Below are 12,831 nucleotides of genomic sequence, written 5' to 3'. Positions count from 1 at the left end.
GGATACAGTTAATGATCACACCAAACTAAACATAGGTGTACACGTGTGAAAACTCTCCCTCTAACAAAACATGCACACATCTCAAAATAAACACTGGACAAGTGAAAAGCCATCTTATAATTTACTTTTTTACAAACCTGAAGGTTGTAATGATGTTTACTTTGCAATTACCATTTAAGGTGGTGCAGTGTTGGCCAATATTTGATTTGCTTCAAAAAAAAAAAAAAGTGAAAGGTGAAAGAAAGATGTGCATGTGATGACTACTCAGTATGCTTCGACTGCTCGGTGTGTATTGTTCGGCCTTCTCTTTCCTTTATCGCTCACGAGCTTTATGAACAGCTGTTGATGTAACACAACTGAAAAGAGCACTGAGAGAGCAGGTGGGGATGCACTACAATATAATCTGCACACAGACACACAAATTTCAGCCCATGGAGCCATTGGTATATAGCTAATGGGTTGTATCAGGTGTGTTAAATGAGAGACAAAGCTAAACTCTACCTATATATGGCCATCCAGGACTGGAATCTGACACCTCTGACTGACTTAAACCACTGATCTATGACCTGTTCTTTTATTACTGTTATAAAATACAGCAGATAGATGCACAGGCAGGGTGTCGTTTAGATAAGCTCTCAGTCATCAAGCTCATATCTCACACATGACCACCCGATTCCCATCATCAGCACTGTCAGTGCTCTCAGGCATTTGTACATCCCCCAAAAACAAACACTCCGCTGACTCACCAGTCATGAACCTGGCAACTACACAACTGCTACACAAGCAGTGCTACACATCAGGGTCTATTTTAATGAGAGTCTCAGGAGTGTGTGAAAGGAGCTGTTCAAGGTTTGTGAGACCTGGCAACTTTGGAGTAACCTTGAGTTTCTTCAATATAAAGGATAGATTGAGATGAGAGTAGTCTATAAGCAAGACGTAATCCAATCAGTCTGAAGTTTTGCCTCATGTGATCAGTATTTGTATATCAACAGTACTTTCAATACACTATGCTCACACTTGTAAAGTGTTTACTGATTATAGTACATTAGTGAAGACACTTTTGGACATGGTCAGAAAATTTTCAAAAGCAGATGTATCCATGATTTGGAAAGGAACTGCAACAAAAACTAGCAAGTAAGGCACAAAATCCCCTTTTCTAATTGCACTATGTGGAAAGTGCATATGTGGGCTACTGTTTGGAATGCAAGGGGAGGCTATCTGTTGCCAAAACAAAGAATGAGCCGCTTGGCAGTTTGTGAAGACCTTGGGTTTGGCCCTGAAGAGGGAACACATGGGAGAGGAGGGGTGCAGGCCTCTTAATGGCTCTTCTGCGCTGATTTGTGGGACATTTGGACGCCTCCCAGTCTTCCCACGCGTACCGGCCCTGCCCTGCAGTGGCTTATCAGACACGCAGAAGCCGTTTCCATAGCTACTTCTGTCGGATTTTGGGCAAAAACAAAAGACCAAAAAAGGGGAAGTGTTGAGGAGTGACTCACGACCATGTCAGGAAAGGACCTTGTGATCCCGAGGGAGGAAAAACAGGCAGAAAACATTTGCTAATTAATACATCTTAAAGTTGTCCCCTAAGTCACAGAGTGATTTTAAATAGGATTAAATGCATTTCGGTACAGAGATTTTTTTTTTTTTGAAAAAATGATGATTCCTCTTTTTTCAACCAGAGCTCGCTACTGTTCTCTCTCTATACATGGAACTGAAAGAGGGAAAGAGAGTGACATACTGGTTATGTCAGCTTAAAAACACTGGGCTCTTCTCACTCAGCTCTGCTGGAAAAAAAAGTCAGACAATCTCTGGTCTACAAACACCCTATTATTCAGCCTAGTTTGATAGTTTACACGATTAATCTAATCTGTAACGTCATTCCTCTCAAATATGAATGAGCTGTTGAAAGTTGGACTTTAGAGACGTCTCTCTCTGTCTGCAGAGACAAAACTGCCACCCAGTGGACAGGCAATATCTTTTTTTTTTGCTGCAAGACTGCTCACTAGCCTGATAAATTCAACACCCTTCCTAAAAAATACCACTTGTAGCTTTCACAAGTGAGTTTATAGCAAATTTATATCAAAAGCTGCAAGGGTGTCTCCAACAAATTCTAAGAATAATTCTAGCAACAACCTGGTCCTAAAAAAGCACAACTAATACTGGGTCACAGTCTCAAACTTGTCTCACCCTTTCAGTCTGTGGGTGGTTTCCTCTTCAGTGCCACCAGAGAGGATCCTTTTTTGAGATCTTTTTTTTGTTTTAACGCACATGCAGTACTTTCCCTAGAATGAATATAGCAGTGCACATTGTACAGGGTACAGCCTTACTCCTGTTTAATGTCAGAAGCTATATGTAAAAAAAATCACACTTATTTGCACACGTGTATTGAAAACATGAAAAAAAATTAAGGTATATACAGTACTCTAGATATTGGGCTAGACTGATCACACACTTGCTATCCAAGCAAAGCTTTTTTGGGTGTGTTTTAATGTGTCTTATGAAACTTGAAGTTATTTTGCTGATGTCATTTCTTTTGTTGCACCATTTATTACACATTGAAAAACTTTGAAACTGACTATTATATTAAAGGCTATTTATTTGAAATAGAGGCATTCCTCGGATTAAAAAAAACAAGAACATCACATCCAGGACATGTAAGGCAGTCTTTCTTTTTCCATTTTAACATCTACAGTCTCCTTTTTCCAGCATTTGAGATCACCACTCAGCAACTAGATGAGACCAGACAAAGTCTTCTTTATTACCTAATTTGCTTGGGGCAATCCTATGTTTTTACCCTCCATAAGGGGGGTTGTAGCTCAGTGGTTAAGACATTAACCTTCTGACCAGAAGGTCATGAGTTCAAATCCCAGCGCCACCAAGCTGCCACTGCTGGGCCCTGGAGCAAGGCCCTTAACTGCTCACGTGTATAAATGAGATGAATATAAGTCGCTTTGTATAAGGGTGTCTGTCAAATATGTCCGTTAAATGTATTTTGGTCTCTACCTAAACCTAGGCCCAGGTCAATGTCCCCTGTGATGGCGGGGTTGAATTTAACCATCATAATTTATTGTGCCTACAAAAATGCATATTTTGCACATTGGTTATTTTCTAATCTCAGGTTTTACTGCATTACTAAACAATGGCTCAGACAAAAACTGACAAACACCACAGCAAGTCTGTACACTCTAACATTTCTTTAGTGGAGGGTCTTCTATTGGTCATATTTTTATCATGTTTTTTGGGTAATAATTTTAATTGCTCTGTTCTGCCCCTGCTTTACACAGTCTTATAGCAAGACATATTACAATTATTGTTCCAACTTCTAGTGTTTGTAATCATAGAGAATAATCTGTTCACAAAGTAAATGAGTGACTATAACCAACACCTCAGTAGCCGTGTTAAGTTCCTAATGATGCATTCACCGTCAATCCTATGAGGATAAATAGAACCTCTACTTGTGTAGTGTGTTTTGGATAGAGTTTTAGAAATTGTGTGTTTTAATGACCTTTTCTAAACTTCTGTAACCAAGGATAATGTTTTTCTGACTCCACTTTTTGTGGACTATGAGAATGCTGAAAACACGAAACCAGCTTTCAACACTGCTTCATACTTTTTGGTTTTGTGCTTAATTACCAAAGAGCAGTTACTGTGTATGACAGTCATGCAACTTTAGTCACAGAATTTGCATTAGTTCATGTGTCACACTTGAGTCACAAGTCAGTCAACGTGCTACACGAGTGTGGCAGTAGGGGGGTAATCCTCAGGCTTCCACATGATATGATATGATTCAGATTGTCAAGGCAACGTTTCAATATTTGACGATACCATGGAATCTGCTACAATATGATACAGTTCAGTTTAGTAGCCTCCAACTGATGTGAACGACTTTGTTCTGAATCTGGGGTTGGCCTGCGGTTTATTCATAAATTACGCAGAGAAGGACTACAGTATATTAAGTATTAGAGTTAAGGGCAAATCACCTTACTAGCTTATTTACCCATCAGTTTAAAAACATGAAATAATTTGTTACATACAACTTGTCTGTACTTTTTTGATAATAATTGATTTATAATCAGTTATAATTGCCTATGATTTATGATTGATGCCTTAAGTCATTTAAATTTTTCCCTTTTAAATTGATGCATTGATACAAATCGTCCAATTGTTACACATAATGTCTAGTCAGAGTCTCTAACTGGACTACCCATCTCTGCATTAGATAGCCTATATCAGTGGTTCTTTTGTAGCCAGCGACTCTTTTAAATGTAAAATAAATCCAATAGACCCCTTAAGTACAGATTTATTTCATGAACATTATTTAAAATGTTTCTATTCCTGTACAGAGCACATTAGGTCCAAGCTGACATTATTTATAGGGCTACATGTGTTAAAGTTCTTGAGGTTTGAATTAAACCCATTAAATTCAAGGGAGCAGTCAAAAAGACTAAGAAAACTATAAAAACTCAATAATAAATATATCTTTAATAACAGTGGATTTTAATTTTCGGAATTGCAACTTTTTTTTAATTAAGGACCCCACTGTGAGAACCACAGGCTTACATGACACTACCGCTGAAATTATACTCCATAGTATTCTGGTAGTGATGCTGGAGACTTATTTTGGACTGCATTGACAATAATGTTAATAATAAATCACACAAATTGTTAAACATATTAGTAGAACCAACTGGTCTATCCATTTTAGCCAGGCCAGGACAATTGTTTACCAGAATTATATGATAGAAAAGCTACCAACTAGGCCCATTATTATATAGTGTAGTCTACAATAAACATCTATAATAAACAACCAGAAAAATAAATGGCAGACAAGCCTCCCTCGGTGATCTGGATAGCCAAGTATTCTTCCAGCCTGTCATTCAAAGTCTACCTGAAATATCAGTTATATAACCATGACGAGTAAAAATATTTTTAAACAATGGGCTTTGAATATCTCAAGGTCAGTACACTAGACCAAGGCTTATCAGCTCAAGGAAAAACGTTAATAGCATTGTAAGCAACTATTTACAATGTGTCTACCCCATCCATCAATGGAAACAATGGACCATAAGATTATTAACAAGATCACTACCATGTCATTATCACTGAAAATAATCTACCACCCAAATAATATCTGGTTAGAGGTAGTCTACGATGGTCCATTCCTACTAATGTATGTAGCAGAGAATGGCTGGCCCACTATGCATAGCAACAGACAGACTACAGTCACTAATTGTAAACCTACAACATGCACCTATATGTACGTGTACATCATCAAAAACTCAATGAATGCAAGTATTAGATAGAAGTGGCACCTGAATATATATTCATCTTCATCACAATATTCATCATATTGAATGGGAGGGCTAAAACACTCTGCAACCCATCAGTAACAACAGCATTACTCTTATGAAAGTTTGAGCCTTATCAGAATGGGGTCGCATCGTAGGCGTAAAACTAGTATTCATACACACAGGAACATTCACTGAAAGACATATAGGCAACCCCTTTTATGATTGTCATTTTAAACATTTCAAGTCCATAATCATGACAAGTCTCTTCTGAATAGCAAGCATCGTAAGTAGAAAAGCTGCGCTTGCGTACTTGTGTTCAAACTGCAGAAAACTTACAGTTCTGTTGTTTGTCCCTTTGTGTAATTTGTACTTTGATTGGACAATGGTTGCTTAGTCGATATACTACTACTTTCTCCTCCAAATAGCTTTTGAAAAATCAGTAATTGAGAAAGTAATCCACCTCGTTCATGTTCTATGCCCACTACTGAATGTCATGTGCACCTTGTTAGTTAAGGCTGATGAGGTGTTCTGGATGTGTCAGAGAAGCTGTAGAAGAAGAAGTACAGCTGTCAAGAAGTACAAGCTGTCAGGCTGTGTGAATCTACAGTCTGGGCTAGAAAGAAGTCAGCCCTAGGCTTTACTCCATACCATTCTGTGTATTTTTTTACTTACAACCATTGGTGGTTCCACAACAGTAAAATATAATTGAATGCAAACCATTTATTAACAGCAAATAAGCCAACGCGAATGCCAAAAATGGACCCTTTTTAATATATTTTTCCCTTGAAAGAGAGGAAGGGCTTTGCCTTCAATCAACTAGAACTGACCGTCATGGTTTTATGAGAGTATCTCTCTGCCAACAAATAATCTCATGCTCCTGAGGCTACAAAAATATAATCTTGTTCTTGCACAATTAACAGTGAAAATTGTGAAATTTCCCCAAAACATTTTTTTGAAGATGTGGCATCACCTATTACTCGCCATCCAAAAAAAAAAGCTTCTGGTCAACTGGATGAACCCATCTGACAGGTTACTTGTGTTTTATGTTTTTTTAGTAGTATGCAATGCAGAATAAATTCATATAGACACTTCACTTTACATATGATGAGTTTTTGAAGCATTATAACATCCCTGAACCAGCAAGGGAATTTGCAAAGGTCTTTGTTGCAATGTCTGTGGGAGTTGTCAGCAACGCATTTGTTTTAGTACTGCCCTTTGGTAGCATTTTTTGGCAAAATGCACTGGAATTTATTATTGAAAATATTGATGATTATATTTTAAAGTGGAAACATGTGTTGTTGGGTCTAGAGTCAGAAAGACAGGCGAACACACACATATTTGGTCAATTTTATTCTCTTAATGGCTAAATTCCATATCCATAAATACATGGGATACATTATATTGAATCAATCTTGCCCTCAAAACAAACAAACAAACAAAAAAAAACAGAAAGCTATTCAGACTGTACAGGCATGTCCTTTTTTCATATCATATCTTTGTGTAATGATACTTATTCCTCCTAGCAATTATAATTGTTAAACTGTTTATACATGTTTATATTGTTTATGTACAGGTTACTCAATGAAAAAAATTGGTGTCTACGTCATCAAGCACGTGGTGACGTTTCCATCCGGGGCATGTGACACGCACTCGCTCTCCATCATGGCGGCTTCAGGTGAGAATTACAGGAGGTTCCGTGCCTGGGCCGGGTTGTTGTGTGTGGTTTTGGGGAGGGATGGCATGGTTGAGCGGTGTGCTGCAGTAGGACATTGTAACTGCGCTTTTCAGGAGCAGGTGTGTAGAATTACGTGGCGCTGTAGAGAAAGTGTCGGGGGTGAAGCTGGCGTTAGCGGCTCATTATGCAAAATGCTATTAGGTTCATCTGCAAACTCCGATTCCTCGCCCGTGACAAACAGCTTCAGCGTGGCTCTGGAGTCTCAGTTTAGCGTTAGGTGTGCTGGTGTTTGGGTGATGATGGAGAGGTTTTTTTTTTTTGTTTTTTTTTTGCTTTTTAGCATTCTGCAGCTTTTGTGGTGGCTCTCGCCTGGCTACGTGTCTTGACAGGACAGCGGTAACGGCAGGAAACTGCTCTGCAGCCTGCGAATGAGGCGGTGTAACTAATTACTAACCACCAAATGCGTTAGCCTTATATACACGTGTATAACTCTAGGGAAGGGCTCGTTCACTTTCATTTTAGGGCCATAGAAAATTCCCACGTGGCAAACACATACACAGACATGGGCACAGATATATGTGAAGTGTTGGTACGCTAAGCTAAAAACAAACACTGAGCATGCTAGCATGACAGACTGAGGATTACTTAGCCGAGTCGATTATAACGCACATTCAGCTGCAGGTCTCAGGATGCAGCTCATAGGAAATGCTTGCTATTTGTCTTTGTTAAAGAGAATTATATATATATGTTTTTAAAAAAATGTTTCGGTTGACATAACAGTGCTGTAATGTAACTTGTAGAGAGACTTGGTGAGTGTTGAGAACCATTCTGTGCTGAAAATCCAGCTGTGTGTGACCTGCTATCAGCTGCTAAAACACAGGCCGAGCAGGCAGGCCATGAACACTACTGCTACTAATGCTCCATCAATCAATCAATCAATCAGTCAGTATTTATTTATAAAGCACGTTTAAAAGCAACCAGGGTTGACCAAAGTGCTGTACAAACAATAAAATTACGAAAAATACTAAAAGTAGAACTGCAAGAAAAACAAACAGACAACAAAGTAAAGCAAAAACAGTAGTAAAACCATGATCCAATCAATGTTTGTGGAATACTGAAAGCCAGAGAGAATAAATATGTACATCATAGTTTATAATAATACATCATGGTTTAAAGGAAATAACAGTAGTTAGCCAATTAGAAAATCTCAAATATTTATTAATCAGCATAGACAAGTACTAAGAAGCTCAGTGTGTGTTTGGTCAGACTGAGCTGGATTTCTCCTCAGGGTCTATAAAGCCATGATTTTACCAAGCAATGTTGCTTTTTTTAAAGTCGCTGAATTCCTACATTGTATAGTATTGTATTTAGAACTTTATTATTGTACAGCTTTAAGCTCTTTTTCACTGAGTCCCAGTTCCTCTGTGTTAAACATCTGTAACTGCTCCAGCACACCTGAGCCAGGTGAATCAAGTGCCGTTAGGAAGGACCACTGAAAAATTATGGCCTGCTCCTTTATTTTAAGTCGCTTTAACCAAGTACTAGGCCCTGGAGGATAGTGGTTAGGCCACGGAGCTCTCACTGCCGCAGCCCAGGTTTCAATTCCCAGCCAGGGAACCAACCCCAGCCACTGGGGGTCCAGTGCCGGTCCCAAGCCTGGATAAAAATTGCGTGAGGAAGGGCGTCTGGAGTAAAAGCTGTGCCAAAGCAAATCCACAGGCCAATGATCCTCTGTGGTGATCCCTAACGGGAACAGCCAAAAGAAGAACAACATCTTTAACCAGTTACCACTTTTTTAATTTCATAAAGAAAACCAGGAACCAGGAAAAAATTAAGCTGTCTGGTAATACCAATATCATCTCTGTACTCGAAATGTTAGATGAGAAATGACTGTGTAACCTAAGTGTGGATTGTTATAAAACCTTGGGAGGCTTAAAGTTTTTAACAAATTAAAACAGAAGGCAACATTAACACTTTCTATGGCAAACCTAACAATACACCACACTACTATAACAATGGTCCAATCATGCTCACATGTACATATGAATCACACCAGTGACTTCATCTTGTGGGGGAAATGGTGTTATTAGATTGGGCAATATAATTGGGATTCCAGTTGTACTGCATCTTTTAACACAGACAACTGTGTGTGTCGTAACAGGCTGGATTGGATAAGAGTGTGTGGTAGCAGGCTGGACTGGGTAAGAGTATGTATGGTAGCGGGCTGGATTGGGTAAGACAACAGGAGAAACCTGCACTTAATCATCTTCAAGAAATCCATATTCTATAAATATATATAAATTTTGCAATTATTGCACCCGTATACTTAGACTGGTAAACCGGAGTAACCACAGAAGGCAACATTTGGACAGCCTCCATTTGGATATTGGAACCTGATAGGCTTTTATATTTAATGAAGCAATGACATCTGATGTTACATGTTCAATCCTATCAGATATGTATTTTTTAAACTGTCTTTTATCTCAAAGTAATTCAATCAAAAAGTTTTAGTCATAAAACAATCGTATAGTTGTTGGGTAAACCCAGTTGGCAGTAGACAGACAGGTCAGCCTGTTACAAGCAGGTCTTCAAGATTAAAATATAACTGGCAAGCATTATGGATTTGCCTGCATATTAATTTCACCGGCTGCTGTTCTGCCCAAGTGTGGTGCCAGTATCTAAATTAGGACCTACCATGGTCCAAGTTCAGTATTAGTGCAGAAAGGATGTGAAAAGTGGTCTAGTGCACGATAATGACATATGAATCAACATTAAAAATTCAGTCAAAAATCAGATTAAGATTTATTTTGCAGCCCTAGATGTCACCCTCAGAAATGCTTGTATTTGCGTGTGTATGGTGTGTTGGCCAGTGTGTATGGTGTGGGCTGTAGCCTGCATTGTGCTTGTCTTTGTTCTCTTTAGATTACATCATTCTGTGCCCTCTTCAAAATATTTACCCCATAGTAATTATAGTGGACACACTACTTTATTTGAGAATTTGCTGCAGAGTTGTGAAATATTTTGCATGTAAATATACCTATTGTGTCTCTTTTTTGCAGCTAAGAAGAAGGGAAAGAAGGGGAAGACCCTCACCCTGACTGATTTCTTAGCAGAGGACAGTGGGGGCAGCTCTGTACCAAGTTACACACCCACAAAACCTACCAGCTGGGCAGATGAGACCGATGACCTGGAGGGAGACGGTGAGAACAATAGCAAAAAATACTCAGCCTGTATCATGCTTAGAAATGGGGTTCAGTTGGTCTTAGCTTTTCCTTGGTGCTTATTTATTTATTAGTGTGTAACATGGCTTAACAATTCATTTACCCTATGGTTTTATTCGGTCTTGTGGAGTCCATGATTTCCTATGCGATTGTCTTATAGTCATTTGTTGGTCGTGTGGGTTATTAGTTAATTTAGCATGTAGATGGGCTTTTTTTTTTTTTTTAAATCATGTTTTGTGTTGCTGTTGTGTTTTTTTTAATAATTGTGTGAAACATTAATTCATTTACAGGACTTGAAATGAACTTTTTTTTTTAAAATCACCATCTCAAAATTGTATCAATTTTATGTATTTTATCTCAAGTACTAATATACCAATATGATTATGTGGGTCAGTACTAATTTGAGATGTTGGACTAGAATTAGATCATGTTTGTTTTTTTTCTTTTTTTTTCTGGTTTGATCAGAAACAATAGAAACCGATAGATAGGTATATAATGGTATACATAGGGATTTACCTCGGTATATATCAGTATATCCTTAGTACCATGTACAAACCATTGACCTTGTAGGAGAAGTTGTATGTCACAAACCTTTAAGCTGTTTTCAGCCATAACGTGCAAGTTACTTTACATTATGTTACCATAACATGCTGTCCACTATACCTAACCTGATAGCCAGCTAACATCTGGGCTAAACTGGCTGAGCAATATAAGAATTAGTTTTTACCTTCTGTACTGTTACTTGGTTCTTCTAGGTAGTGAAGTCTCTTCTAGAATCTGGTCTCTTTACTACTTTACTGAAAGTCAAGTGAAGTCAAGTGGGTTTTTATTGTCATTCCTCTATATAGCTTATATACGTTGGAATGTAATATTGTTTCTCCAGGACCATGGTGCAAAACAGAAGACTACATAAAGTGCAAAACACAGGCCAATAGAAACACAAGCCAATAGAAACACAGGCCAATAGATACACAGGCCAATAGAAACACAGGACATGGGTTGTAAACTATAAACTATTTTGCAGGGTAGCAGCAATAAGTATAGCAGCAGTACTGGCAGCAAAAACGAGTTCCATAGTAAAAGGTGTCTGATCCAGCATTGTGAAGTGTGGTGTGCAGTGTTATTGAGTCATACCGGGTTAGATGTTTGACTAGCCCAGGTGAGCGTTGGGAGGCAGCAGGGTGTTGAGTATCCTGACTGACTCAGGGAAGAAGCTGTTGCAGAGTCTGCTCCTGGTGGCACAGATGCTCTTGTACCTTCTGCCATATGGCAGGAGGGTGAAGAGTCCATGAGAGGGGTGAGAGGGGTGGTCCGCAATGCTGTTGGGTTGTTGTATGAGGAGTCGATGGTGCGTAGAGAGACTCCAATGATCGTTTCAGCTGTTCCCACCAGATCCAGATCCCACACGTAGAAAAGGCAAACCGGTTTTGATAACGGTTTTGATAGGATATGGAATGTTTGGTAAGATCACATGTTGACAAGGAGTTCTGGGGTGAGCATAGGACAATTTCCGTGATTACAGCAACAGTTTGTTAGGAGGTGCAAGTCTACTGTGTCCAGGTAGGATTATGAACCAGGAAGTTGATTCATAGACATAAACTGGGATGCGCAAGTCTTTAGGCTATCCATGTGAGAAGAAAAACAGCAGGAAGTCAAGTACAGAAAGCTCCAGATGAAGAAAAAGGAAAAACAAAGCAAAAGTAGTAGATCAGTCAGTCAGGTCTGGAGGGTGAGGGGAGCCACAGCAGGAGAAATGTGTCAGGATCAGGCATCCTGTCTGAAGTGCAGGTATATATTGTGATCAGAGTGTGAACAGAGACTCCAGCAGGTCTAACTATAACAGTTTAACTAAAGAGAGATAGGAGCGCCAAAACATATCACAGGAACAGGAAGTTAATTCCATAGCTGTGGGGGCATGTAGGAAAAAGCTCTGACCCTGCTCTAGTCTTCATTAATCTAGGTACTGATAAAGGACCTGCAACGTTCGATCAAAGCAGAGGTGGCGGTATATAATAGACCAAAAGTTCGCTCAGGTACTGTGGGGTGAGACCATTCAGTGCTTTACAGGTCATCAGCAGTATTTTATAATCAGTGAAAAATATTACTGGGAGCCAATGTAGTGTGGATAAGAGTAATATGATGAAACATTAAGGACTCTGGCTGCATGGTTTATTTCAATCTCACTTAATTCATAAGTACCTATTGAATTATTGCAAGATCAGTGTGTGCAGACGTAGGCTTCAGTGGAATGGGTAGCTTTATCCCTGGCTCTCTTGCTGACAGTTACTACCTCCTGGCACACGGAGGAAGATGTGTATCGCGCGCCACCCATTGATCGCTCCATCCTACCCACGGCACCCCGCGCTGCCCGCGAGCCCAACATCGACCGCTCGCGCCTGCCGCGTTGCCCGCCATACACCGCCTTCCTGGGCAACCTGCCCTATGACGTGACCGAAGACTCCATCAAGAGCTTTTTCCATGGACTCAGTGTAAGTTGCTTTATTTTTTTTTTAATCTTCAATTTGCTCCATTGTTTTGCTGTGAAATTTCTTGCACCTGTCAATGTATCATGATCAGTATTTCATGATTCTAAATCTTTTCTTTTACCAAAATTAAAACAAGTTTTGTGGGCGCACTATAGATA

General features: G+C 39.3%; 1 protein-coding gene across 3 annotated transcripts in view; it reads left to right on the top strand.

Annotated features, from left to right (window-relative positions):
- Positions 1-6,882: 6,882 nt before the first annotated feature.
- The window catches only part of eif4ba (eukaryotic translation initiation factor 4Ba), a 22,073-nt gene continuing 16,124 nt past the window's right edge, over positions 6,883-12,831 (top strand). For all 3 annotated transcript variants that reach the window (XM_026920792.3, XM_026920791.3, XM_026920793.3), the window contains exons 1-3: positions 6,883-6,966; positions 10,026-10,166; positions 12,471-12,676. In XM_026920792.3, coding sequence (XP_026776593.1) covers positions 6,954-6,966; positions 10,026-10,166; positions 12,471-12,676 — 360 coding nt within the window. In that variant the 5' untranslated portion in view covers positions 6,883-6,953. The remainder of the gene's footprint in view (positions 6,967-10,025; positions 10,167-12,470; positions 12,677-12,831) is intronic.

This window comes from Pangasianodon hypophthalmus, chromosome 16 (assembly GCF_027358585.1).
Source record: "Pangasianodon hypophthalmus isolate fPanHyp1 chromosome 16, fPanHyp1.pri, whole genome shotgun sequence".
Taxonomy (NCBI): domain Eukaryota; kingdom Metazoa; phylum Chordata; class Actinopteri; order Siluriformes; family Pangasiidae; genus Pangasianodon; species Pangasianodon hypophthalmus.
The sequence above is the reverse complement of the archived record's forward strand: the minus strand, read 5'-3'. Positions and strand labels throughout refer to the sequence as shown.